This window comes from Pleurodeles waltl, chromosome 1_1 (assembly GCF_031143425.1).
Source record: "Pleurodeles waltl isolate 20211129_DDA chromosome 1_1, aPleWal1.hap1.20221129, whole genome shotgun sequence".
Taxonomy (NCBI): domain Eukaryota; kingdom Metazoa; phylum Chordata; class Amphibia; order Caudata; family Salamandridae; genus Pleurodeles; species Pleurodeles waltl.
This window is the reverse complement of record NC_090436.1, coordinates 705,161,610-705,189,288: the sequence shown is the minus strand read 5'-3', so window position 1 is coordinate 705,189,288 and position 27,679 is coordinate 705,161,610. Positions and strand designations below refer to the sequence as shown.

Sequence of the window (27,679 nt, the reverse complement as noted above, 5' to 3'; positions counted from 1 at the left end):
AAGAACATGATAAAATGTGATGCCTTAGTAACAGCATGAGGGACCATCTCAGCACTGTAGAGGTGCTTTGCATTTGGGAGAGGGGGGGGGGGGGGGGGGACACCTCCTCCTCTTCCGGAAGCAGTTCAGAGTCATCAGACCCCCGCGGGTGGGGAGGAGTGTTGTGTGGGAGGTTGAGACATGGCAGCCGGCTGTGAGGGCCGAGGTGAGAATGACCGGCAGACAGGCAGTCAGCTGAGTGGGCAAGGAGGTGGCTGACCCGTCTGCTCGCTCTCCTGGTCGCTGGCAGATGTGCTTCTCATGCACATTTTTAAGGCATGCTAGTAATTGCGCACACATACCCTTAAAAACATATCCTTAAAAAGGCTAACATGAGTTTTAAACAAACAACGGCGAAGGAAAAGAGATGGCTTGTCATGGCGTAATCACACATGATGTGCTGCCGCAATCTTAAACTGGAGCAATGCACATTAAATGTTGTAATGGTATCGATTTTCTCTACCTATCAGCAGCTCGTAATGTAAACATAGCTGTGGTAACAATTGTCTTTGCGTGGTGGCAGCAAGGGGCGGAAACAGGAGCTCCAGAAAACAGCCTCTAACATTTGATCTCGGTCTTTGTAAGCACAGCACATGTAATCAGAGAAAAACATGAGTTACAGTCCTGATTTCAGAAAGGGACTGGACCCACTAAAAACATCCAGCGCTCTGGTCAAGTGCTCTTAGCCTAAGAAAAAAAATGTGTCCCTATGCAAATGCTACAGTGGCACAAGTGGAACAGTACAAGTAGTGGGGCCATGCTACAGGGGAGTGTGCAACTGGGGAAAAGATGGGACCAAGAGGACGGATTAACCACTAGCAAGCAAGGATTTTTTTTTAAGAACACTGAAACAAACCAATGAAAAAGCAGAAAGCCCACAAAAAAGTATATAAGTATACACAAGAGGCAGTACACTTACGCTCGACCTTACAACAAGTTTTGGGGCACGGCTTGTGACCGGGAAAACAAAAAAGCGCTACCCTATATTCCGGAAAGGGAATCTGGGTGGTTACAAATATACATATACACTGGATTCTTTTGAGTAATTTCCATTCTGGATTATATTACACATATATCAAGAAAATATGCTCTATTCAATTAGTTAATTCACACTGCTAGACCTTAAACAGTACAAAATTCACAAGTATGCTTTACCAAAAAACGGGCCATGATTCAGTTCTCGTTGGATGGAATACTCCTTCACAAACGTGACGGATATCCGAGCCTCTGTATTACAATGTCCATAGATTATGAGATCGTAGTACGGGGGACAGGATACCCATCAAGCTTGTGATCGAGTATTCCCCACGGCCAAGATTTAAATCAGGCCCATAGTTTGGACTACCATCAACAGGTTTTCATAGCAGGTCGAGTTGGCAGCTCGTTACAGTCAAGGGCTAACTTTAGTAGAGCAGCTACACCGTGGTTTTATATTCAAAGTCTAATTTATACGTTGTGCTGCATCAATTTATTTTCAAACCCACTATCAAGCTGGACTTACCAGTAAAACATTCAGGGTCCTGGGACGTAGAAGGTTGTATGGTAAGGAGTGGAACACGCATTAAACCATGTGCAAAAGACAGACCTGTCAACCCATGCGGTATCCCGGTGAGGGGCCAATATCACACGGTGACAGAGAAAACTAACTGAAAACCACTGTAAACTGGTTTTCAGCTCATTTTCGGAGGCTTTTTAACTGCCAATGCCCTTTATTGGGTGTGAAAACACCCCAGCACATCGGCAGCAGCCTCAGCAAGCTTCTTTTTTTTTTTTTACATTTATTTTGAGAAGGGGGTTTGGGGCCCATTTGGGTTGGGACAAAAAAAAAAAAAAAAACAGCAGGAGGACCCAACCTCTCCAAAGCCCTGCCCTCTCATTGCACTGAGGTTTTTGGCGAAGTTGGCAGTTCTGAAAAGAGCAGTTTCTATCCATTTCTGGGAGATCAGGATGAAAGAACACTCACAACAAATGCAGTATCATTTTTAAGGAGTGCAAGCACCTGTTGCCCAATCATACAGGCATAGAGAAAGGGACAAGGTTAGGCAGCAGGGGCATAACTAGGCATGTGCACATACCTCATTCAATGCTTCGGCGAATGCTATCCAATTTTAAGTGTGACATTCAACATGCTTACAGTGAAGACCGTCTGCTGTACATAGAACAGATTGGACTGCTCGTTTTACTGAAAACTGAAGACTTAAGATTAACCTCAACAGAACAAAGGCAACCAGCTCCATTGTTTAGGTTTCGCTTATGACAGCGCATGTGCTGTCTCTTGCAAGAGATAATGTGTTTTCTAACAATGGGCACAGAGGCCACCCATTACGTACAAGTGGTTGGCCTCATTGTCACTCATTTGCTTTCTTACTCTTCATTTCTTTGTCCCTTACATAGAATACTGAAGCATTACTTATGTCCTTCCACTGCTTATTTTTTAAGGCGTTACTTTTGTCTGTTTGAGCATTCTGCCACAGCATCTTTTTCAGCTGTCTCCCTCATGTACTACTCTTCCCTCAGTGTTCCTCCTGCCCGCCGGCCCTTTGCTGTCATTCATGTTCCCACCCCACCATATGCCTCATTCCATTGTCAGAGTGTGCCTTCCACCTACCATCACTCCATTATCCATGTTGCCCCCATCCCCTACCCCTGTGTTGTCCCTATCAGCATCTAATGTCTGTGCTGCTGCCCCACTACCCACCCTCCATCTGTTGCCTGTGTGGCCCTGCCACCCTTTTTGCCCTCATACCCATGGTCTGTGTTGCATCTGCCACCTGCCCTTCCACATTTGCCCATGTTGGCCCATTCCACCCACCCTCCATCTGTTGTCCACGTTGCCCCGCCACCAGCTCTCCCTAAGCGGTCTCTGTTGTTCCCCCAACCTAAAATAATATTTTTTTTTAAATAAAGAAGACGAGCACTGCGACACAGCCAGCGGTGGCTTCATCAGCGCCTCCCCCCACACTCTCACTTCTCCATGTTGCCCATCCCACATGCCCTGACTACATGTAGCGCCTGCCCTCCATCCAGCAAACTTTATAATAATAATATATTTTTTTTAAACGGACACTATCAGAGTTGACTGTAAAACAAAACCTTTTTTCTTTTCACCTTCCAGCCATGGTGCTGTAAAACATGGCTAAAACCATTACAAAAGTCAATACTTCATGGAGAAATGACCTATTGGCTTTGCCCATCACTATTTTAATATCTAACTCACTTATTAAAGGGAGTGGTTTTAATTAAAGACAGTCAAAAGGCACAAAAAACAAAGAGGAAGGAGACACTGCAAATACAAATGTTCACTTTCTACTCACTATTAAACTGTCATTAAATTATGACCAACTGAATGAAAAACCTTTTTATTACATTTGTACTGAATCAGAGTTCAGATCATTAATCCTGGTCAGAAGTTAATCGCGTTTCAAATGTTTTATGCAGATTGGTACAGGGAAAGTTTGAAAGACAGGATAGTTTGTTTTTCTGAAAACGTTACCTGAATTTTGGACCGCTGATAATTTTTAGTTGATTACAGCTTACAAAATGGGGAAACACTTAAGCAGGCAACATGCTACATATTTCCCTTCCTGACACATCGCATTGCTTCAAATTAAGCGGTTTCTTCGTACAGACACACAAAGCTCTCACTCTACCTTGAATCTTTAAGGGGTGAAAACACAGATAAAAAAATTGCAGAGCTAAACAAATGCAAATTTTAACAGTTTTCACACAGCTCATTTTTTTGCCTCAATAGATATATTTCCGATCAAAAAGACTCCAGATCCTGACAATGATCAATTTCAATGGCATCCTCTGGGTCCACCCTCATTTCAACATGTCCATCGTGAATATCATCAAGGGATGCTAGGGCCTCATTTGTGTCACTCGCAAACGTTTCTCGTGATGCATCATCATGTTCTTGAAGATTGATGCCTTTAATCGCCTGCTTCATCTTCAGTCCTAAAATATGTCGCCTTCTCTTTTTGGCAGCTTTCTTGCTTTCACATTCCTTTTGGTGTTCAGAATGGAAGATAACCTTTAGGAAGTAAAATAAAATTACAAGTTAAACTAAACACAATTACTAAAATTGTCACTTTATGTAACATGTTACATGTCGGGATTACAGGGTCATATTTTTATTTTTATAACACATTGCCGGCTGTCCATATTTAAAATATATAACGTGCATATATTTCTGTTTTTAAGCATTATTATTGAAGGGAGAGTGAATTTGAAGTTAGTTACAAAAGTGGGGGGGGTGAGGAATTTGTGTATGGCAAATTTTATTTTATGGCATTTCTGACTGAGAACCTGTGATGAATCTGCAACCAGTGGTTGTTGGATTTAAAGTGTTTATTTAAACTATAACTCATGCCCTAAGATAACTATAAAACTCTAGTCCCCTCCATCGCACAATTTTCTCATCAATAATTAATTGCAAATGTTGCAATAATATTATCAATGATTTCATGAGTGATGCAATATGTAATATTTTTAAACATAGTAATAATTTATTACCATACCTAAATCCAACCTCCTTGCATGCAGCCAACCTCAGTCTGTGCCGAGGGTGTGTTGGCCACAAGGCCTGGTCTGTGGCCAGGCCGTGTGGCCAAATCCACCAAGGCAGCTGAGTCCATGCTCTGCAGGGTCCTCTGCTGTCTGTTAGAGGGAGTGGGTTTTTGAGCCTTTGCCACGCGGTATGGGATTGGCTTTTTGACCCCCATCCCCGAGGCCGAATACCATAAACACGGGAGAGGGTTCATGCCCCATAAAAAAAAACTACAGTGGGTCCGAGGGATAAAGTCCCCGGGGCCAAAGACTGCCTGTGAAGGGGGCCAGGCGAGCCATTTTTTTTTTGTCCTCATTCACCACAGCCCCTGAACCATCTCTCTTCCAAAAACACTTTTCACAACTTCTCAAAAAGAGAATGGCCCATGCCAGGGGACTCCATTGAACTCTCATACAACCTTTCGCCTTGGAGGGAGAAACCACTGCTGGGCAGGAGATCCTGGAGTGAGGTGTATAATCATTGGACATCCAGAGTTTTATCATTAAATACCTACTCCACAGCCCCCTCAAAAGATCTCAAGATGAATCACTCCTTTCTATCAAAGGGGCCCAAAGATTCACTCTTATCCTCCTAGTACTTCGTAATTCCAAGTCCATTTGTGAAGTATGAAAGACGGCGCTGAGCCAATCCAAATAAGTCAGGGGGGAAACGAACATCCATCTTCTGCAAATTTCCCTTCTAGCCAACAAAACAACATAAAACAAAAAATTTATCCTATCGTTCCTTTCTGCTCCCCAATTCCAGTTCCTGTGACTTCCCAAATATTATCAAAGGGAGAGATACTGTAATTTCCCAGCCTAATATACCCGAAATGATACTGCATACTTCCTTCCAGAATGAATAAATATCCGGGCATTCCCAAAACATATGAACATCTGTTGCCCTTTCAAGACAGCATTTCTGGCATTTGACCACCTCTCTTTTTTTTGGGGGGGGGGGGGGAGGATAATTTATCCGACAAAATATAAGCTCTGTGTATAGTGTAGATATGGTTTTTCCTTAATGGAGCTGGTTTTACTACATCAAACAAAATAGACAAGGACTTCTTCCACCATCTATGTACCATCTCCCTAGATATAAGGTCCCCCCAAAGATCCATGGGCAATTTAAAGTCTCCGTCTAGTCCTTCCACAATGTCCCAGTACCAAACCGCTACCTTTTTTGGAACCAAGGAGAACCCAAACACCCCTTAACCCCCGTGCCCATGTGGACCAACACTTTGCGAGATCTTGAAATATTTTCAACTTAACCGTTTTGAAAAACTTGGGGTCTCCAAAATTGTGCAAAAGGTGTCTTGCTGCCCCTTAAACAGTCATAACCATAGCCTTATACATAAGGCCAATTGCCGTGGTAGACGGACATGTAAATAACATCCTTGAATTTTTAAATAAAAATGCCCAAGCATAGTATCTCAAGTCCGGCAATGCCAAACCCCCTTTTTCCCTCCTTCTGCACAGTTTCTTCCAAGATATTCATGGGCCCTTTGACCTCCATATGAAAGCATTGATGACCTGCTGCATCTTATCTAAATATCCTGTATGCATTATAAGAGGAATGGCCGAGAACAAAAAGTTCCACTTAGGCAAAATTGCCACTTTAACCAGGTTGACTCTTCCAAGTATAATCAATGAAAGGTGTGCCCATCTTTGCATTATGCCTTTGCATACCACCAACAATTTTTGCTGATTCTTCTGCCAAATGCTTGAGATTGTGTGTCACCATTATAACTAAATACCTCACTTCCTTCTTTCCATATAACAAACCATCCTTCATATTCCAAGACATTGTATCCGCTTTTTTCAACATTCATCCGGTATCCTGATATGCTGCCAAATTTATCAGCCAATTCTATTACCGCGGGAAGAGTTGTTGATAGCTTATCAGTATATACAAGGAGATCATCCGCATATAAAGCTACCTTTTTTACCCAACCTTTAGAACTGAAAGGAGAGATTGTCAAATTCTGCCTGATCTTCCTAGCTAAAGGTTCTACAAATACAAATTAAATAGTACAGGAGACAAAGGGCATCCTTGCCTAGTACCTCTTGTAATTTAGATGAATCCTGCGAGGTTCCCGTTTACTAATACCCTAGCCGAGGGGGCTTTGTAAATCTGATGGTAATTTGGGGGATAAGTTTTGTAGGATTATCTAAGTCTCAAAATTGATTATAAATAATTCCAATTAACCTGATCAAAAGCTTTCATTGCATCTATAATAAGAATCACCAGAGGAGATTCAAAAGAAGTGGCCAAATCTATTGCCCCAGTCAGATTATAAATCCGTTCATGCAAACATCTTCCTTTAGAAAAACCTTTCTGATCAGGGTGTATCAAATTGTTCACTACTCAACCTATCAGCTAATATTTTGGCAAATATAATCACTGTTCAACAATGATACAGGCCTTTATGATGCACATTTGCCCGATTTGTATCTGGTTTCAAGATTAATGTAATAATAGCCTCACTCCACAAAGTCAGTATATAAGCTCCGTTTTCAAGAATCCCTCCAAACAATTCCGTTAAGGCTGGAATGATTGTGTTCCCTAATACCTTATATATTTCCACTGGGATACCATCCGGACCAGGAGGGTTGCCCCCTTTCTCCTACCTAAAGCTCTCCTTATTTCTTCTGAAGTTATAGGTCTATTCAAAAGTGCCTGCACCTACTGTGAAATACTAGGAAGTATATTGGGCCCCAACCAATCATCAACCTTCTCCTCTCCCACCTCTAACTCCTCTGTGTAAAGTATTAGTTACTCTTTCTCCTAACCGATCTACTTCAATTTCTTTAACCACTCGGGTGCCTTGGATGAGGTCACCTCGTCCTACACCTGGGAACCGGGGGGAGCGCTGCACTCCCCCCACCCCCCCAAGGCAGGGATGGAAGGGGAAGCCCTTCCCCTTCCACCCCCGACCACCCCCCCACCCCCGTGACATCAGCGTGCATCGCGCACTGACAAACACAGAGGGCCTCCTCCCATCGCGCTGGAAGCTCAGCGATTGAAAGAGAAATGCTATGCATTTCTCTTTCGATCATGTAGGGGAGGCCCGGAGAGGCTTCAAAGGGAAGGAAAGGAATTTCCTTCCCTTTGAAGTCTCTCTGACCGTTTCAAAAGCCGGATTGCTTGCAATCCGGCTTTTGAAACCCACCAGACACTAGGGATTTTTGTATTTTTTCCTGAAATTGGCATAAGGGAGCGACCCCTTGGGCAAGGGTCGCTCCCAGTGGGGGCATTTTTTTCGAAGGCCTTTTCTGCCCCCCCCCGGGGGCAGAAACCTCTAGGCACCAGGGATCATTATTTTTTTATTTTTTTTGTTTTGTTTTTTTGCAGGTGGATCGCTCCCCTGGGGGGAAAATTTATTTTAGGCCATTTCTGCCCCCCTGGTGGGCAGATCAGCCTATTTTGATTAGGCCGATCTGCCCCCCACTAGGCACCGGGGATTTTTTTTTTTTTTTTTTACAGATGGGGAGCGACCCCTTGGGCAAGGGTCGCTCCCCTGGAGGGGAAACTTTTATTCAGGCCAATTCCGATCGGCCGATTTTTGCTACGCCAATCGGCCCCCAAGGGGGTCAGAAACCACTAGGCACCAGGGATTTTTTTTTTGCGCCAATGTCACGCAGGGTGAGCGACCCCGTAGGCATGGGTCGCTCCCGGTGGGGGGACTGGGGAGGCAAATTTATTTTAGGCCATTTCTGCCCCCCCCCCCAGGAGCATATCGGCCTATTGTTATTATTCCCTTTGAAGTCTCTCTGACCGTTTCAAAAGCTGGATTGCTTGCAATCCGGCTTTTGAAACCCACTAGACACCAGGGATTTTTTTTATTTTTTCCTGAAATTGGCATAAGGGAGCGACCCCTTGGGCAAGGGTCGCTCCCAGTGGGGGCATTTTTTTGGAAGGCCTTTTCTGCCCCCCCAGGGGGAGAAACCTCTAAGCACCAGGGATCATTATTTTTTTTGTTTTGTTTTTTTGCAGGTGGGGAGCGACCCCTTGGGCAAGGGTCGCTCCCAGGGCAAATTTTTGTTTGTGTTTTTAGAGATTGGGAGCGACCTATTAGGCAAGGGTCGCTCCCCTGGGGGGCTAATTGTATTTAGACCATTTCTGCCAAGGGGGCAGAAGCCACTAGGCACCGGTGATTTTGTTTTCTGCGCTGTCACGCAGGAGGAGCGACCCCGTAGGCAAGGGTCGCTCCCGAGGGGGGGGGGGCACATTTATTTTAGGCCATTTCTGCCCCCCCCCGGGCCGGCTGAGGTAGAGGCCAAAATCCACAGGTAGGCACTTTGCAAAAAAACACCTCTGTTTTCTGTGAAAAAATTTGATGTGGCCACGTTGTGTTCTGGGGCATTTCCTTTCGTGGGGGCTAGGCCTACCCACACAAGTGAGGTACCATTTTTATCGGGAGACTTAGCGGAACGCTTGGTGGAAGGAAATTTGTGGCTCCTCTCAGATTCCAGAACTTTCGGTCACCGAAATGAGAGGAAAAAGTGTTTTTTGGGCCAAATTTTGAGGTTTGCAAAGGATTCTGGGTAACAGAACCTGGTCAGAACCCCACAAGTCACCCCATCTTGGATTCCCCTAGGTCTCTAGTTTTCAAAAATGCACAGGTTTGGTAGTATCCCTAGGTGCCAACTGAGCTAGAGGCCAAAATCTACAGGTAGGCGCTTTCCAAAAAACACCTCTGTTTTCTTTAAAAAAAAAAGTGATGTGTCCACGTTGTGTTTTGGGGCATTTCCTGTCACGGGCGCTAGGCCTACCCACACAAGTGAAGTATCATTTTTATCGGGAGACTTGGGGGAACATAGAATAGCAAAACAAGTGTTATTGCCCCTTGTCTTTCCCTACATTTTTTCCTTCCAAATATAAGAGAGTGTGTAAAAAAGATGTCTATTTGAGAAATGCCCTGTAATTCACATGCTAGTATGGTCACCCCGGAATTCAGAGATGTGCAAATAACCACTGCTCCTCAACACCTTATCTTGTGCCCATTTTGGAAATACAAAGGTTTTCTTGATAGCTATTTTTCACTCTTTATGTTTCAGCAAATGAATTGCTGTATACCCGGTATAGAATGAAAACGCACTGCAGGGTGCAGCTCATCTATTGGCTCTGGGTACCTAGGGTTCTTGATGAACCTACAAGCCCTATATAACCCCGCAACCAGAAGAGTCCAGCAGACGTAACGGTATATTGCTTTAAAAAATATGACATTGCAGGAAAAAGTTACAGAGTAAAACATAGAGAAAAATTGCTGTTTTTTTCACCTCAATTTCAATATTTTTCTTTTTCAGTTGTTATTTTCTGTAGGAAACCCTTGTAGGATCTACACAAATGACCCCTTGCTGAATTCAAAATGTTGTCTACTTTTCAGAAATATTTAGGTATCTGGGATCCAGCATTGGTTTCACGCCCATTTCTGTCACTGACTGGAAGGAGGCTGAAAGCACACAAAATCGTGCCAAATTTGTGTTGAAAAATTGGGTTTTCTGATTCAAGTCTGCCTGTTCCTGAAAGCTGGGAAGCTGGTGATTTTAGCACCGCAAACCCTTTGTTGGTGCCATTTTCAGGGAAAAAAAACACAAGCCTTCTTCTGCAGCACACTTTTTCCCATTTTTTTAAAAAAAAAAAAACGAAATTTTCACTGTATTTTGGCTAATTTCTTGGCCTCCTTCAGGGGAGGCCACAAAGTCTGGGTACCTCTAGAATCCCTAGGATGTTGGAAAAAAAGGACACAAATTTGGCTTGGCTAGCCTATGTGGACAAAAAGTTATGAGGGCCTAAGCGCGAACTGCCCCAAATAGCCAAAAAAAAGGCCCGCCACAGGAGGGGGAAAAGGCCTGGCAGAGAAGGGGTTAATGTAATTCCTTACTTGGTCTGATTTGCTCTTCCAAGTGAATAACTTCCCTGCGTTTTCACCATATTAAAAATGGGCCAATTTACTTGCCTCCCACCTTTTTATAATTCTACGTTGTAGCACATCTTCCAACTGCCGCTTCAATTTATCCAAATTAATCCTCAAAACCTCCGTCTCACCCGTCTCCACCAGCTGATGCTCATTCCTAAGCATTTCCTGTTCTAAAAAACTTATTTCATTCCTAAATAGCTTATTTTTATAACTGGATATGCTCATAATAATCCCTCTTATAACTGCTTTAAAGGTATCCCAAACAACTGATGGCAAAGCAGACCCTACATTAACTCTGAAAAAGTCCTCTGTCTCCTTGCGTAATTGAAATACAACCTCATCATCTAATAATAATAATGAATGGTCTAATGCCCATCTTTTGCTAGTTGTCTTCTGAATCAAAGCAATTTCTAGCAAAACAGCTGCATGATCAGATAAGTGAGCTGGCAGGTATACTAACTTCTCCACACATTCTCTCAACCGTATATCTAACAGAAAATAATCTATACGGGAGGCATGTCTATATTTTTTTGTTAAAAAAAGGAGAAATCCCTTTTGTTTCCAACTCTCTGCCTCCATTTATCACACAAACCAAGTTCCTTCATCATCCCCCTCAAATATTGCTGGGACTTCTGAGTTCCTAAGGATTCACAATTATCTGACCTATCTAGTTTATTATCTAAGACGACATTAAAGTCTCCCATCATTATAACCGGGTCTGAAAACTCAAATAGCTGGGAGAACATCCGTCTAAGTGGTTCTATATTGTCGCAGTTCAGACCATAATACCCTACCAGTACAATGTTTCTACAGCCAACCTGTACCCTGACTATAACCCAGCGCCCTGCTGTATCTGATCTTACATCTAATAATACTATATTAGCTAAAGATTTTGAGAAACAGTTCCTCTTGGCCCCTGGCCGCTACCCCTACTAGCTATCCCTAAGGTGTAATATAAAAACTGACCAAGGTGAACAAGCCTTTTTTTCTATTTCCCCCATATGCTCCCCACCAAGTGGCCCCCCATTACCCTCCCTTCCCATAGAGAACCCCCCCCCCCCACCCCTGATTTAAGGGCAGATGTTAGCCCCATTTTTAGAAAGTTCCTGTATTCCTGGGTATGATCATTCACTCAAAGGAAGAAAAAACCTTTACTGGTGTTCGGCCTGCCCACTCCTGACTGCTGCCAACAGTTCATCCGCTCCATTCACATCCCTTATATTATGCATTTTGTTGTTATACATAACTTGAAGAGATGCAGGGAATTTTAACTGTGCTGAAGCCCCTAAGCTCTTAAATTCCTCCAAGTGTTTCCCCAACTCCCATTGCTTGTCCATGGTAGACCTAGATAAATCTGACCTAATCTCAAAAGTGACATCCTCTACCCTTAATGTTTTTTGTTTTAATGCTTTAGACAGAATCCTCTCTTTCAGCTCGTAAGTTATAAAATGTATCAACATTTTCCGAGGTTTACTACTGTTAGGCCTCCTCCTAAGGGGGTCTCTATGGATCTTCTGAATACCCTTTTCAATCCCTTCTTTACTTTCATCATGCACAATTTCAGATTTGATGAGGTAGACCACATAGGACTTCAAGTTCCCCCCCTTCCACTCCTTCCAGTATCTTCAATAGTCTCAAGCTGTTTCTTCGTGAATAATTTTCCAATTGCTCTAACTTATTTTGTAGCTCCTGCTCTTTCTCTTAGTACCTGAATCTCTCCTTTATGTAATCTCAATTCTTCCTTCATTCCTCCCACAGTCTCTAAGGCTTGAGTTCTTGCCATCAGGATGTCAAGCTTCCTTTCTAATACCTCACAGGCTTCCCTGTTCTCCCCCTGATTTATCTCAGCATTTGCAAAGCCCTTTTTTTATATATTCAGAAATAGAGAGGATCATTGTCTCGACTGAGGAGCCTGAAGTAAGGCAAGGGGCAATAGGAGCTACAGATTCTGGCACAGTCTGAACTTTAAGTGTCTGGGGAGCCACCGGTGATGGATCAACAGCTTGCAGGGAGGCAGACTCCTCAGTATTGCTCTGTGCAGGAGAAGAAACCCCAAATCTTAATTGCATCTCCTCAGAACATCCATTGGCTTGGAGAGGCGGGAGTACGCCATTTTCTACTGTTCCAATGGCAACTCCATCCTGTTCCCCTATTTGCAGGCCAGGGACCTCCATTACCTGTTTACTCCGGGTAGTCTTTACCTGCCCTGGGGCAAGTACAGTAGCCTCAGGTCTAACCCTGAAGTAAGACATCAAGGAAGGCGCAAGTTTACTTTTAATTTTATGCATGTTTTCACTCCCCCTCTTCACACGGTTCCTGCTACATTCAGGCTCTTTACTTTTGCATGCTCTCCCTGTTTTCCCTACTTCAGAGCCCCCCTTGCAAGACACCTCCTACCCCAGTCCACCTTCTTCCAAAAAACCTTTGGGGGTGGGGGGAGGAGGGGTGAGCCACAAGCCCCCCCCCCGCTCTGTCTTACCACTGCTCCGCCGGCTGTCGCCGCCTCCACCTCTGCCGTCACACCCTTCGCACTCCTCTTCACCTCCACTCCAGGCTCCTCTCCCCCCACACCGGCAGCATTGCTTGTGCTGCCACAGTTTCCCCAAAGGGGAATACGCGCTGCTCCTCGGTGCATCCGACGAAGCTCCAGCGCAGCTCCAAATACCCCACACCAGCCGCCGACCGCACCGCTCCACCAGCCGCCGACCGCACCGCTCCTCAATGTGCTTCCTGCCCTCATCGCTGGCCCACACATCAGGGGAGTGTACCCTCGCTTCCAGACAGTGGCGCCACCTTCACTACCCAGGAAAACAGGTAAGCATTCTAGCGCGCTGCTTCTCTAGTGCAGCCCGCCATGTTCTCCTCCCTGCACCCGTAGTGTTGGGCAACCCATCTTATAAAAAATAAATAAATAAATAATACATGTCAGGCCCTGGGGACCTTGGGGCCAAAAATGGCTTGTGAAGGGGGTGGTGGGGGGCTGGTTGTTGCCCTTGCCCAATACAAATAAAAACGCATCGTCTCTCCAGTTCCTGGCCCACCCCGTGTAATTTTAAAAAGCAACACAGGCTTCCTCTGCGAATTGATGGCCAAATTTAATAAGAAGAGAAAAAAAGAAAAAAAAAGTTTTGGGCCTCAGGCAGGGTCCCCACCACCAGGCCAAGGGAGTTAGGTTATCCTCACACTGCCCACTTATGTCTTTTTTTGTATTTTATTTTTTACATTCTATTTAGGTCTCTGGACTGAGTGCTGAGTCATAAAAAAAAAAAGCTGCCCTACACTTCCAAGTTGAGGAAGTGACAGCCAATCAGATTGAGATTTTTCAGCGCTGCAGATTCTCCGCAGTGTGATATATACAACTGTTTTGAGCCTTAATTTCACCAAAACTAGTGAATAGATTTAAACAAAAAAAGCACTCTCTGGATCAGAATCCAGCTTTCTGCCAAATCTGGTGTATCTCCGTTCAGCAGTTTGGGCTGTAGCGGTGTCTAAAGCTCCTTTGGTAAAAACATACTTACATGTTGTACATCATATCAGTTGCTACAAAGCATAATGTGTTGCAAACAAGGTAAAATAACACATTGTAAAAGTCAGTGGAAAAGGCATACATTGTGAAAGACATGCTGTAATCTGTTAATAGTTGATATTCCCTTGATCCATTCTGTTTCAAAGTAAAACTAGTTAGCAACATGATCCTTTAGGAATTTCAGATTGTGGCCCTCAATTAACTGCACTGATGCGAATATTGTAAGCCTAGAATGACATGCTGCATTTGACCTTTCAACTGACCCACCTGCATTTTCAGATTTGCACCGACCCGAGGACCACCCTCAGAGGATCCCTCATCTACCGTCCTCCCGGACCACGCCCTTCAGCGACACCATCGCCGACTTCATCTCCCCGCACGCCCTCGCCTCACCGGACTACATCCTCCTAGGCGACCTCAACTTCCATCTGGAACAAAACAACGACCCCAACACCGCCACCCTGCTCGACAACCTCGCCAACCTTGGCCTCAAACAACTGGTGAACACCGCCACCCACATCGCCGGACACACACTTGACCCTATCTTCTCCGCCAGCAAACACGTCTTCTTCAGCCACACCTCCGCTCTACACTGGACCGACCACAGCTGTGTCCACTTCACATTCCAACGCGAGACCCGCCACCTCCGCACTCAACCCATCCCTCGTCGACAGTGGAACAAGATCCCCGAAGAGCAACTCTTCTCAGCACTCGCCGCCAACCAACCCACCCTCACCACCGACCCCAACGACGCAGCCCTCAGCCTCTCAAACTGGATCTCCAACTGCGCAGACAACCTTGCTCCCCTCAAACGCACGCATCGACAGACCAACACCAAAAAACCTCTCTGGTTCTCTGACACCCTCAAAGAATCAAAGAAAACTTGTTGCGCCCTCGAGAAAGCCTGGCGCAAGGACCACACCGCTGACAACATGACCGCCCTCAAGAACGCTACCCGCGAACACCACTGCCTGATCCGCGCTGCTAAAAAGACCTTTTTCACTGACAGACTGGACAAAAACAGCCACAACAGCAAAGAACTCTTCAGCATCGTCAAGAAGTTCTCCAACCCAAACGCCAACGCCGTCACGCCCTCACAGGATTTGTGTGAATCCCTCGCCACTTTCTTCCATCGCAAGATCAGCGACCACCACAACAGCTTCGGACACCAGACCCAACAGAACACCACTGAACCAGCACCCCCGGCCATTACCCCCAACAACTGGACCCACATCAACACTGAAGAAACCAAATCCATCATGAACTCTATCCACTCCGGCGCCCCTTCGGACTCCTGCCCTCACTTCATCTTTAACAAAGCCAACGACATGCTCGCCCCGCACCTCCAGACCGTCATCAACTCTTCCTTTTCTTCTGCTACCTTCCCCGAATGCTGGAAACACGCCGAAGTCAACGCCCTACTAAAGAAACCTACGGCTGACCCGAGCGACCTGAAAAACTTCCGCCCCATCTCTCTTCTGCCTTTCCCAGCCAAGGTAATAGAGAAGACCGTCAACAAACAGCTGACCACCTTCCTGGAAAACAACAACCTGCTCGACCCTTCACAAACCGGATTCCGAACCAACCACAGCACGGAAACCGCCCTCATCTCAGTCACTGACGACATCAGAACCCTAATGGACAACGGTGAAACAGTCGCCCTCATTCTCCTCGACCTCTCGGCTACCTTCGACACCGTCTGTCACCGCACCCTAATCACCCGCCTCCGCTCCACCGGGATCCAAGGCCAGGCCCTGGACTGGATCGCCTCCTTCCTCTCAAACCGCTCCCAAAGAGTTTACCTCCCTCCGTTTCGCTCAGAACCCACCAAGATCATCTGCGGCGTACCTCAAGGCTCATCGCTCAGCCCGACACTCTTCAATGTCTACATGAGCCCCCTCGCCAACATCGTTCGCAAGCACATCATCATCACCTCCTACGCCGACGACACCCAACTTATACTCTCCCTCACCAAGGACCCCGCCAGCGCCAAGACCAACCTACAAGAAGGTATGAAGGACGTCGCAGATTGGATGAGGCTCAACCGCCTAAAGCTGAACTCTGAAAAAACGGAAGTCCTCATCCTCGGCAACACCCCGTCCGCCTGGGACGACTCCTGGTGGCCCACGGCCCTCGGCACCGCACCGACCCCCACAGACCACGCCCGCAACCTCGGCTTCATCTTGGACCCTCTTCTCACCATGACCAAGCAAGTCAACGCCATGTCCTCCGCCTGCTTCCTCACCCTCCGCATGCTCCGCAAGATCTTCCGCTGGATCCCCGCCGACACTAGAAAAACTGTGACCCACGCCCTCGTCACGAGCCGCCTGGACTACGGCAACACCCTCTACGCCGGGACCACAGCCAAATTCCAAAATCGCCTGCAACGCATTCAAAACGCATCGGCACGCCTCATCCTCGACGTACCCCGCAACAGCCACATCTCCGCACACCTGAGACACCTGCATTGGCTCCCAGTCAGCAAAAGGATCACCTTTCGACTTCTCACCCACGCACACAAAGCCCTCCACAACAAGGGACCGGAATACCTCAACCGACGCCTCAGCTTCTACGTCCCCACCCGCCTCCTCCGTTCCTCTGGCCTCGCGCTCGCTGCCGTCCCTCGCATCCGCCGCTCCACGGCGGGTGGGAGATCTTTCTCCTTCCTGGCGGCCAAGACCTGGAACTCCCTCCCCACCAGCCTCAGGACCACCCAGGAACACTCCGCTTTCCAGAGACTCCTAAAAACCTGGCTATTCGAGCAGCAGTAACCCCCCCTTCCCCTATCGCCTTGAGACCCGCACGGGTGAGTAGCGCGCTTTATAAATGTTAATGATTTTGATTTTTTTAATTACTTGAAAAGCTGAATCTGCATGTCTGGATTAGATAATGAACACAAGTTTTGAACCACGAAAGGACTGCTTGCGTATTTCCTACTCATTGCTATAGCCATTTACCATTACACTTAATGGTCAATTGTATCATCTATTGAGAGAAAAAAATAACATCATCATGGCTAGCATTATTGCTTTATGGGCCAGAGTCCACATTGTTGACCATGTAGGAGACTGTGCTGTTCCACATGGTCCCAGGGTTGGTTTGTTTCCAGTGTCTTATTCATGAAATAAAATGTTATCAGATTGGCTCCCTCCTATGCATGTGCACTGGATTACAACAGCAGCGTGATGATGGCATTTTTCAGGGGGTCTTTGTACAGCAATGAGTGGAAGTTTTCATTAGTGTTTGAAAGTTTGTCAATGTTTCAGTTACAGATAATGGTTTATTCGACTTTCATCAATTTCCAATTCTAATAAGGCATGTATGTCCTCGTGAAGTTGTTAGGTTGTGTGCCGGATTTGGTGCAATAACTCATCAAACACAAATCTAAGCCAATAGTCTACAGAGTCCTAGTTTATGGGTTTTACATTCAACACAAACGTCTTAGTGATGTGGGTAAATCGGCACTATCAACAATGAGTGGAAGTTACCCTTTACAGACTATCTTGAGCACAGCTTGTGGTACCTCCATGATAAAGGTTTATGGGAGATGTCTGCTCCTTCTTTTTCAGTACTCAAAAAATGTATCAATTCTAGAATGTGCCAGGTACAGCAAATTTACAATGCAGTGACAGGACTCTGTGTGACAGCGGTTCCTACCAATATTAGAAATGTCCGCTGGGGTGGCAGATGTTTCAAAATTTGGCATGTGTGGTGGGGGTGGGAGGGGATTGGGGATTGCCGCAGAGTCTGTGGCCAGGCCCTAGAGCCAACCCCTCACAGTGAAACCACCCCACACGTGCACTGTCAAAGTCAGGGAATGGCCACCCACAGGGTGTTAGAGGCATGGCCTGGTCGCAGGCCAGACTCCATTGCTAACCCTGCACCGAAGGCCTTGTACACCATGGGGAAGTTTGACTGCGAGGGACTGGCTCCAGGGACTGTGTAATGCTATACTATATAAAGTATCAAATAAACAAACTAACATACTCATTTGAAATGTCATGAGTGATGTAATGTGAGATTATAAGCAGTCCATGGCGGGGACGCAAGTTATAGTTAGCCGTAATAACTATTAACTGCTGAATTTCTGTGTTTTCTTAAACTTTTCACCCAACTATAACGTCCCTTTTTTATATAGACACACACAGATATATACATACATATCTACACATTTAAAAAAAATATACAGTGGAGGTAGCCACTCCATTGTTCTGTAGTTATCGTCCGGGTTACCAGAGATGGGAATTCCTCAGATTTTTGCCCCTTAATAACTTTGCAGCCATTTGACGAATCTCTGCAAACCTTTGCAGAACTATTGCCCTGTATACGTTGGTGGTGTATGTAAAGTTTTGTGGCGTTTACAAAGAAAACAAGCATTTGCAAAAAAGTTGACATAAGCAAGCCAATTCAAAGCGGTGCCGTAAGCGTGAAGGAGACAGACGAAAGGAAAAAGAAGTTCGCTTGCAGTCTAAGTTATCAGCAAAAGTGCAATTTTCCATGTAATATGGTTGATGGCCAAGGCAGTAACAAAACTGCCCTAAGGAGGGATAAACGTAAAGCAGTTACCAATGAAAGGAAAGAATTTTTGAAAGTCAAGCCCATGAATGAGTGATCGCGATGGGCGTGAGGTGGGCGTGGTTAAAAGCCCAGATACATACCAACACGTCAGAAAAGCAGCACTTGCGCGCTGCTATACTCTACCTAAAAAAGGGTGGGGGGGCTAAAACACATTTTGACCCCAATGGATTTTACACAGGTTTTGTATTGGATGTAGTGTGAAAACTGCAGGATAGATTAGTCTGAAATTTCACATGTAGTTACAGAATAGTATGCAGATAATCCTTTTTTCAGACTGTAACTCCATTTGTTTAGCGGTGATTGAATTATAAGGCAAAATAACTTAGTGATAGCTGTTGTTGCGGTACTAATGCAGTATTTTGCAGAAATATCACAGTACATAGTGATGACATGTCATTAGATGATTGGACCTAAAAACAAGATGGCTGCCTTAAACTTTTTAAAGGCAGTCATTAGCCAGTTTTAAAGAAATTATACAAAATGAAAAATACACGGCAATATGCTACATTTTACAAATATGGAGTACTAAAGTGAGTTTTTTTATTTTTATTTCTACATATTTAAATATGTACCAAAAAGTCTACGGAGTAGCCTTGCAATTCCTAACAATGGCTGAGCTAGTTAAAAACAAAAAACAAAAAAAAAGTGCTGTGCTATAGCGACTGCTATAAAAATATATTGAACATACTAAAGCCAATACCCTAACCCAGAACACACCAAAACAAAACTGCACAATTCACCAAAACTGAAATCAAAACTGCATGGCTGCCTTTTGCCTTGGGTAAACACAGCCATTCACATACTGACTTCTGTCACTTGTTCTGGGGTATACCACTGCTATTTTACTGTACAACACTACACTGTAAAACATACCACTGTATGCCACTGCACTCTATGCTATTTCACTGTATGCTACTACATTCTACATCACACTCCACTGCACGCTATTCTGCTGCAACACACTCCAGTGTATGCTACTCTAGACCAATCCATTCTACGCTATTTCACTTTACGCTGCTACAGTGTACATTACTCCACCATATGTAACTCAACTGTACGCCACTTCAGTGGGTGCTAGTCCACAGTACCACACCCCATTGTAGCCACTGCAGTGTACACCACTCCACGCTATTCCAATGTATGCAGTTTCACTGTACAGCACTTTGGTCCCCGCTACTCCACTGTATGCCAATGAACTGTACACTATCCTGGTTGCCAAGGTTAATCGTAAAACCGTCATTCACGCCTTGGTTACTTCCAATCTAGACTATGCAGCCAGATTATACTTGGGTCTACCATCTTACTTACTGCAACGTCTGCAGATTATTCAAAATGCAGCAGCAAGTCTAATCATAACTATCCCAGCTCGCAGATCTGTGTCAACCTCCTTAAGTAATCTACATTGGTTGCCCATTGCCAACCGCATAAAATGCAAGGCATTAATCTTTGCTTATCGAGCCTTTGACCAAAGCGGCCCTTTATATCTTTAAGGAGGAAGAACCATGCACGCTAACCTTGCTAGATATCCAACAAGCGTTTGGTTCAGACTTTTGGTTCATGTGGTTGTATTATGCACTAAGGGGCTAGGGAATAGGTAGATTAATTGGTCAATCTGCTGTACACCAGGACTGTGGCGAGAGTCTGCACAGAAGGGATAGTCTTGGAGCAATTCACAATGGAGCAGGGCACAAGACAGGGCTGCCCCCATCCCCTGCTCCTGTTTCCATTGGTAATGGAGTCACTGGCCTGCAGATTACGATAAATGCTCCAACACTGGTGAGCACAGGTGGAGGCTAACACCCACGTGGTGTCTTTATATGTAGATGGCATATTGGTTAATCTCGGGCAACAAGCACACACAGCCCCAATATTATTGCATGTGTTATCAGAGTTTGTGGAAGTGTTGTGGCTGCACAGTAACTGGAATAAATCCTAGCTCTAGAGACTAAACGTTTGACTCCCTCCCGAGGGTTAGTGTTACATGGGTGACCCTGGACTTTAGGTACGTGGGTTTTCAAATCACACAGTATAATGACAGTTACAGTTTTAAAATGGGAAGGGAGACAGAGAGCTTTCAATTCTAGATTATTTTCTAGAAAACACTGCACCTGTCTGCCCTAGGCAGAGTGGCTTTAACCACAATTGTGTTTCCACCACCATACTTATATGTTCTGCAACCTGTACATCCCCCGGTGTTTAACTTCTTGGACAAACTAGTGGTGGAACAGATATAGGCAGGTAAGAGGAGCAGGGTGAAACTCACCATCCTGAAACGTGAATGGGAGAAGAGCAAGTTGGAGGTGCCAGACATGGTGCTATATTACATGGCTACTTGACTCCAGCATGCAGTGCACTGACTAGATAAAGTGAGAACAGGGAGAAAGGCTTTTGGAGAGATTGTATAGAGGGGACCATCTGCAGAACTTGATAATGAGAGACCATGGGGCACCAACTTATTTACCCTATACAATCATATCTCTATTATCTGGGCTACAGTAGTTAAAATAGTCTGGCAGCGCCCACCGTTGTCGCAGACATTCCAATAAGGTGTGCTCATCCTTTTAGCCAAATCACTCATACTACAGCAGTGCAGACCTGGAAGCAAGGAGGTTGTTTGACGCTGGCTGATTTGCACCCAAAGTACAGATTTGAGGAAGTGCAAAAGCATGCTTCTTCCCTAATGCATAGCTATTATTCACACTATGTGGCAGTCGGGCAGGGTACGGAAACCACCCCGGACTGATAGACCCAGATTCAGAGGCCTCATGAGCAGAGGGGTTTGTGGTTGCGTTTGAAAAATAGGCTTGGGAAACTTCACAGGTTGTTACAAATGCTGATGAACAGACCGAGGGCGGGTGGAGGGAGGGGGTGGGGGGGATTGGGGGTCAGCAGCAGTTAACTGTTACATGCATGCTGTCCAGGTATTTTGCAAGAGGCATGTACAACTATTTCTGCAGATGTTCTGGTCACCAAGATGTAGATGTAATTTGCACTGCATTATTAGTTATTGTGGATGATGTTAAATGGAAACACCTAAAAAATCTGTTAGCGAAAAAAAAATTGAGGAAGCACAACAGAGTTTTATTGTTGGTAGGGGGTCAGCTGCTCAAGTAGGCCAGCATAGCTCGTACCGCAATCGATATACAGACCAAATTCCTGAAGACCACCTGAGCCTACGCAACGGATGGTAATGCGGCTTGCTCTGCCCCATTGCAGAAAACTTGATAGGATGTTACATGCAGATAAACCATCAGAATCCCTATGGGTGAGGGAGAAATGGCAGATGCACTTAGATGAGGAGCTCACTGACAGGGAAAGGGTTTCAGTGTGTCAGGTTGTGAAAACAACATCAAGTAACGCAAACGTCAAATTAATTCAGTATAACTTGCGTCCATATGACGTACCTAATCCCAGCCAACCTGAGCGCTACTTACACAGGCAGGTCCTCTAGATGCACCAGATGTAATACAGAGAGATCACATTTTCTACATGTCACCTAGGAATGCCCAATGATACAGGGGTTCTGGATGGAGGTTACCCAGACACCTGGAGGATGCATGAGAGGTACGCAACCATCCTCAATAAAACAGTTTGCTGAGAATAATAACCCCAAAAGAAAAAGTATCACATGGGCATAAAATCTCCAAATTCTAAATATAGCAGGAACTGTACTGGCCAAGAGAAGAACTGTCAAATATTGGTTGAGATCTAGGCCCCTCTACTCTTAATAGCTGGGTTGGGAATCTAATGGAACAGGCTGCAGCAGAGGAACCCTAATGAAGAAAGGGAGGACAGATGATAAACTTGTTAAAAATCTGATGGAATGGGCTGAGCTGGTCCGCTATCTATCTGACCCAGCGGGAACAAGCCTCCATGAATAAAGGTGAAAAAACACCATCATACCTATGGATAATTAGAGGGAATGCTGGGGGAAAACACGTCTTAGTTCAAGCTGCAAAGGAACCAGGAAATGAGGTACCTGGGTGAGAGTGGGTGCATGATTAAAGTTAGATCAATGTATAAACTGAAATCATGTCAGTTTGACTGGCTGGACCTTACGGACTACAAGGTGGACATTTACGTAAAATAGGCTGCTAACATGATACCCTGCTGATATCACATAAATGGATATGAACAATGTAATAAAACTGAGAGGATGGGGAGGAAACAAAATGTATAACGGCGGTGTGGAACTTGCCAATCAGACTAAGGTCAGTTTACCTGAAAGAAGAATGGGCAACTGCATTGTGATGAGTGAGTGCACACATGGATGAGTGACTGCTTGGATGGAACAATCTTGACACCAAGTTATAAGTCAGACAAAGATGAATGACTACATAGATGATTAATTAGTTCTTGAGTGTATCTGGATGGCTGAGTGCATGGCTAGGAGCATCCAGAGACTTCTTGTTATACCCCAAAGCTACTGATTTTGCTTGTGCTCTTTGTGCGTGGACTCTGTGGTACACCCACATTATCAGAGAGGAGTGAAGCTTAGAATATCATAACCTGGACGTAGTGTTATGTGCACATTATTCTTACATTCTGCTTTTAGCTTGAGTTTGGTTTGAGAAACGTTGTCAGGTGGCTTTGGAGAAGATGCCGTAAAGAGAATTAGGACGAATGGGTCTTTTTTATGTGTATTTGAATGGATGTTTTCATCTCATTTTCTGTCTGCCACTGTTTGTGTTCTAAATAAATTTGTCTTTAAGCAACTTTCTATTTCCCTGAATACAATAAAAATGACCATATATTAACTCAGCTTTGCTCTAGGCAAGCAAAACAGCAAGATTTCACTTCATCGAAGAACAAAAGGCTTCAGTTAAGTGTAGCTTTTAATATTTACCTTGATTTGGTCTACTGTGACACTGGGTGTATTTTTTAACAGGTTGAGGTACACGCCACCTGGAGTTCTTCTTCTACTGCCGTTCTGTGAAACAAAAAAACCTGGAAAGTAAAAATCTGTCGTAACAACAATTTCTTACAATCTCACATATATTACGATTAATGGAAATAAATTCATCTACACACCAACCAACATATTCAATATGAGAGTGACATTCATCAGGCATAAGGGCCTGATGATCTAGGACATTGATTAATACATGTCAATCTCTACTCACTGATCTTTGACAGACAGAATCTCCAGGAGGACAAAAAAGCATACTTCCATAGTAAAAGTAACAATTTTGGGGATCAGACGCATGAGTGCGGAATACATGGTCCTCTTTCCCCGGTTCTTTTTTTTTCTTCTTACCCATCCTTAGATACAGAGGAATGATGGGTGGATTTGTCTGAAGGAACGGGGTGGGCTTATAAAGCAGCAGCTAAAGAGTCAGAACAAAGAATGTAAACAGAATGAAAATGTCACTTACCCAGTGTACATCTGTTCGTGGCATTAGTCGCTGCAGATTTACATGTTGTGCATAGTCCGCCGTCTGGTGTTGGGTCGGAGTGTTACAAGTTTTTTTTCTTCGAAGAAGTCTTTTCGAGTCACGAGACCGAGGGACTCCTCCTCCTTTGTTCCATTGCGCATGGGCGTCGACTCCATGTTAGATTGTTTTCCCCGCAGAGGGTGAGGTAGGAGTTGTGTATGTTAGTAATAGTGCCCATGCAATGGAATGAATAAGTATGTACCAAATAAGGTTTAAGTAATATATTTACAAATATACAAATGTTGAAGATAACTTCCAAACGGCTACAGGCTCCCGGGGAGGCGGGTGGGCACATGTGAATCTGCAGCGACTAATGCCACGAACAGATGTACACTGGGTAAGTGACATTTTCAGTTCGGTGGCATGTGTAGCTGCAGATACACATGTTGTGCATAGACTAGTAAGCAGTTATCTCCCCAAAAGCGGTGGCTCAGCCTGTAGGAGTGGAAGTAGTCCGAAATAAAGTTCTTAGTACGGCTTGACCTACTGTGGCTTGTTGTGCGGATAGCACGTCTACACAGTAGTGCTTAGTAAATGTGTGAGGCGTAGACCATGTGGCTGCCTTACATATCTCGTTCATTGGAATGTTTCCTAGGAAGGCCATGGTAGCGCCTTTCTTTCTGGTTGAATGTGCCCTTGGTGTAATGGGCAGCTCTCTCTTTGCTTTGAGGTAGCAGGTGTGGATGCACTTAACTATCCATCTGCCTATACCCTGTTTTGATATTGGGTTTCCTGTATGAGGTTTTTGAAATGCAATAAACAGTTGTTTTGTTTTCCTAATTTCTTTTGTTCTGTCAATGTAGTACATTATGGCTCTTCTGATGTCTAATGTATGTAGTGCCCTTTCAGCTACTGAGTCTGGCTGTGGGAAGAACACTGGTAGTTCTACCGTTTGATTTAAGTGGAACGGTGAAATAACTTTTGGTAAAAATTTAGGATTGGTTCTTAGGACTACCTTATTTTTGTGTATTTGAATAAAAGGTTCTTGTATAGTAAACGCCTGAATTTCACTTACTCTTCTTAGAGATGTGATGGCAATGAGAAATGCAACTTTCCACGTTAAGAATTGCATTTCGCAAGAGTGCATGGGTTCAAAAGGTGGGCCCATGAGTCTTGTTAAGACGATGTTGAGGTTCCATGAAGGAACAGGTGGTGTTCTTGGTGGTATAATTCTTTTTAGGCCTTCCATAAACGCTTTAATGACAGGTATCCTAAATAGTGAAGTTGAATGGGTAATCTGCAGGTATGCAGATATTGCTGCGAGGTGTATTTTTATGGAAGAGAAGGCTAGATTTGATTTTTGTAAATGTAGTAAGTATCCCACTATATCCTTTGGAGATGCATGTAATGGGTGAACTTGCTTATTATGGCAGTAGCAAACAAATCTTTTCCATTTGCTTGCGTAGCAGTGTCTAGTGGATGGTCTTCTAGCTTGTTTTATGACTTCCATACATTCTTGGGTGAGGTTTAAATGTCCGAATTCTAGGATCTCAGGAACCAGATTGCTAGATTCAGAGATGCTGGGTTTGGATGCCTGATCTGTTGTTTGTGTTGTGTTAACAGATCTGGCCTGTTGGGTAACTTGACATGGGGTACTACTGACAGGTCTAGTAGTGTTGTGTACCAAGGTTGTCTTGCCCATGTTGGTGCTACTAGTATGAGTTTGAGTTTGTTTTGACTCAATTTGTTTACTAGATATGGAAGGAGAGGGAGAGGGGGAAAAGCGTACGCAAATATCCCTGACCAGTTCATCCATAGAGCATTGCCTTGAGACTGCCTGTGTTGGTACCTGGATCCCAAATCTTGAAGTAAGTGTTTAGAATGTGGGGGTGAATCTCCCATTCGTGGACCTGTTGGTGATCCCGAGAGAGATTGTCTGCTAGTTGATTTTGGATCCCTGGGATAAATTGTGCTATTAGGCGAATGTGGTTGTGAATTGCCCATTGCCATATCTTTTGTGCAAGGAGGCACAGCTGTGTCGAGTGTGTTCCCCCTTGTTTGTTTAGATAATACATTGTTGTCATGTTGTCTGTTTTGACAAGAATGTATTTGTGGGTTATGATGGGTTGAAATGCTTTCAACGCTAGAAATACTGCTAACAATTCGAGGTGATTTATATGCAGCTTTGTTTGATGTACGTCCCATTGTCCTTGGATGGTGTGTTGACTGAGGTGTGCTCCCCACCCTGTCATGGAAGCATCTGTTGTTATCACGTATTGTGGCACTGGGTCTTGGAAAGGCCGCCCTTTGTTTAAATTTATACTGTTCCACCATAGAAGCGAGATGTATGTTTGGCGGTCTATCAACACCAGATCTAGAAGGTGACCCTGTGCATGTGACCATTGTGATGCTAGGCACTGTTGTAAGGGCCTCATGTGCAGTCTTGCGTTTGGGACAATGGCTATGCATGAGGACATCATGCCTAGGAGTTTTAATACCATCTTTGCCTGTATTTTTTGTGTTGGATACATGGCTTGTATAACCTTGTGAAAATGTTGAACCCTTTGTGGACTTGGAGTGGCTATTCCCTTTGTTGTGTTGATTATTGCTCCTAAGTATTGCTGTGTTTTGCACGGCAGAATGTGAGATTTTGTATAGTTGATGGAGAAACCGAGTTTGTAGAGGGTTTGTATGACATAATCCGTGTGGTGTGAACACTTTGTTAGGGAGTTGGTTTTGATTAGCCAATCGTCTAGGTACGAGAATACGTGTATTTGCTGCCTTCTGATGTGTGCAGCTACTACTGCCAGGCATTTTGTAAATACTCTTGGTTCGGTTGTTATACCGAACGGCAACACTTTGAATTGGTAATGTATTCCTTTGAATACGAACCTTAGGTATTTCCTGTGCGAGGGATGTATCGGTATGTGGAAATACGCGTCCTTTAGATCTAAGGTTGTCATGTAGTCTTGTTGCTTTAGCAGTGGTAGCACGTCTTGTAGCGTGACCATGTGAAAGTGGTCTGATTTGATGTAGGTGTTTAGTGTTCTGAGATCTAGGATTGGTCTCAGTGTTTCGTCCTTTTTTGGTATTAGAAAGTACAGTGAGTAAACTCCAGTGTTTTTTTGTGTACATGGTACCAATTCTATTGCGTCCTTTTGCAGTAATGCTTGAACTTCTAGTTTTAGAAGGTCTAGATGTTGTTTTGACATATTCCGTGTTTTTGGTGGGACATCTGGAGGGAGTTGGAGAAATTCTATGCAATAACCATGTCGGATAATTGCTAAGACCCAAGTGTCTGTTGTTATCTCCTCCCAAGATTTGTAAAACTGACTTAGTCTTCCCCCCTCTGGGTTGAGTGACTTGTAAGTCACTGTTTGGTTGGAGGGGTTTTTGGACTTTGAAATTTCCCCCGGTTTCTAGGGAATTGTCCTCCTCTGTACTGGCCCCGAAAGCCTCCCCTTTGGTACTGTCCCTGGTATGTAGCCGGTGTTGATTGTGAGGTGCTGGCTTGTGTGGCTTGACCCCGAAACCCCCCTCTGAAGGTTGTTTTGCGGAAGGTGCCGAAAGTGCCTCTGCCCTGCGGGGAATAGAGTGCGCCCATGGCCTCGGCTGTGTCAGTGTCCTTTTTCAATTTCTCAATTGCCGTGTCGACTTCGGGTCCAAACAATTGTTGTTCATTGAACGGC

At 44.7% G+C, this 27,679-nt stretch overlaps 1 protein-coding gene across 1 annotated transcript in view; it reads right to left on the bottom strand.

Annotated features, from left to right (window-relative positions):
- Positions 1–3,382: 3,382 nt before the first annotated feature.
- Positions 3,383–27,679, bottom strand: part of PHAX (phosphorylated adaptor for RNA export) — a 74,452-nt gene continuing 50,155 nt past the window's right edge. The window contains exons 4-5 of the mRNA XM_069227241.1: positions 23,462–23,545; positions 3,383–4,072 (exon numbers count right to left, since the gene is read on the bottom strand). Of these exons, the coding sequence (XP_069083342.1) occupies positions 3,803–4,072; positions 23,462–23,545 (354 nt within the window). The 3' untranslated portion in view covers positions 3,383–3,802. The remainder of the gene's footprint in view (positions 4,073–23,461; positions 23,546–27,679) is intronic.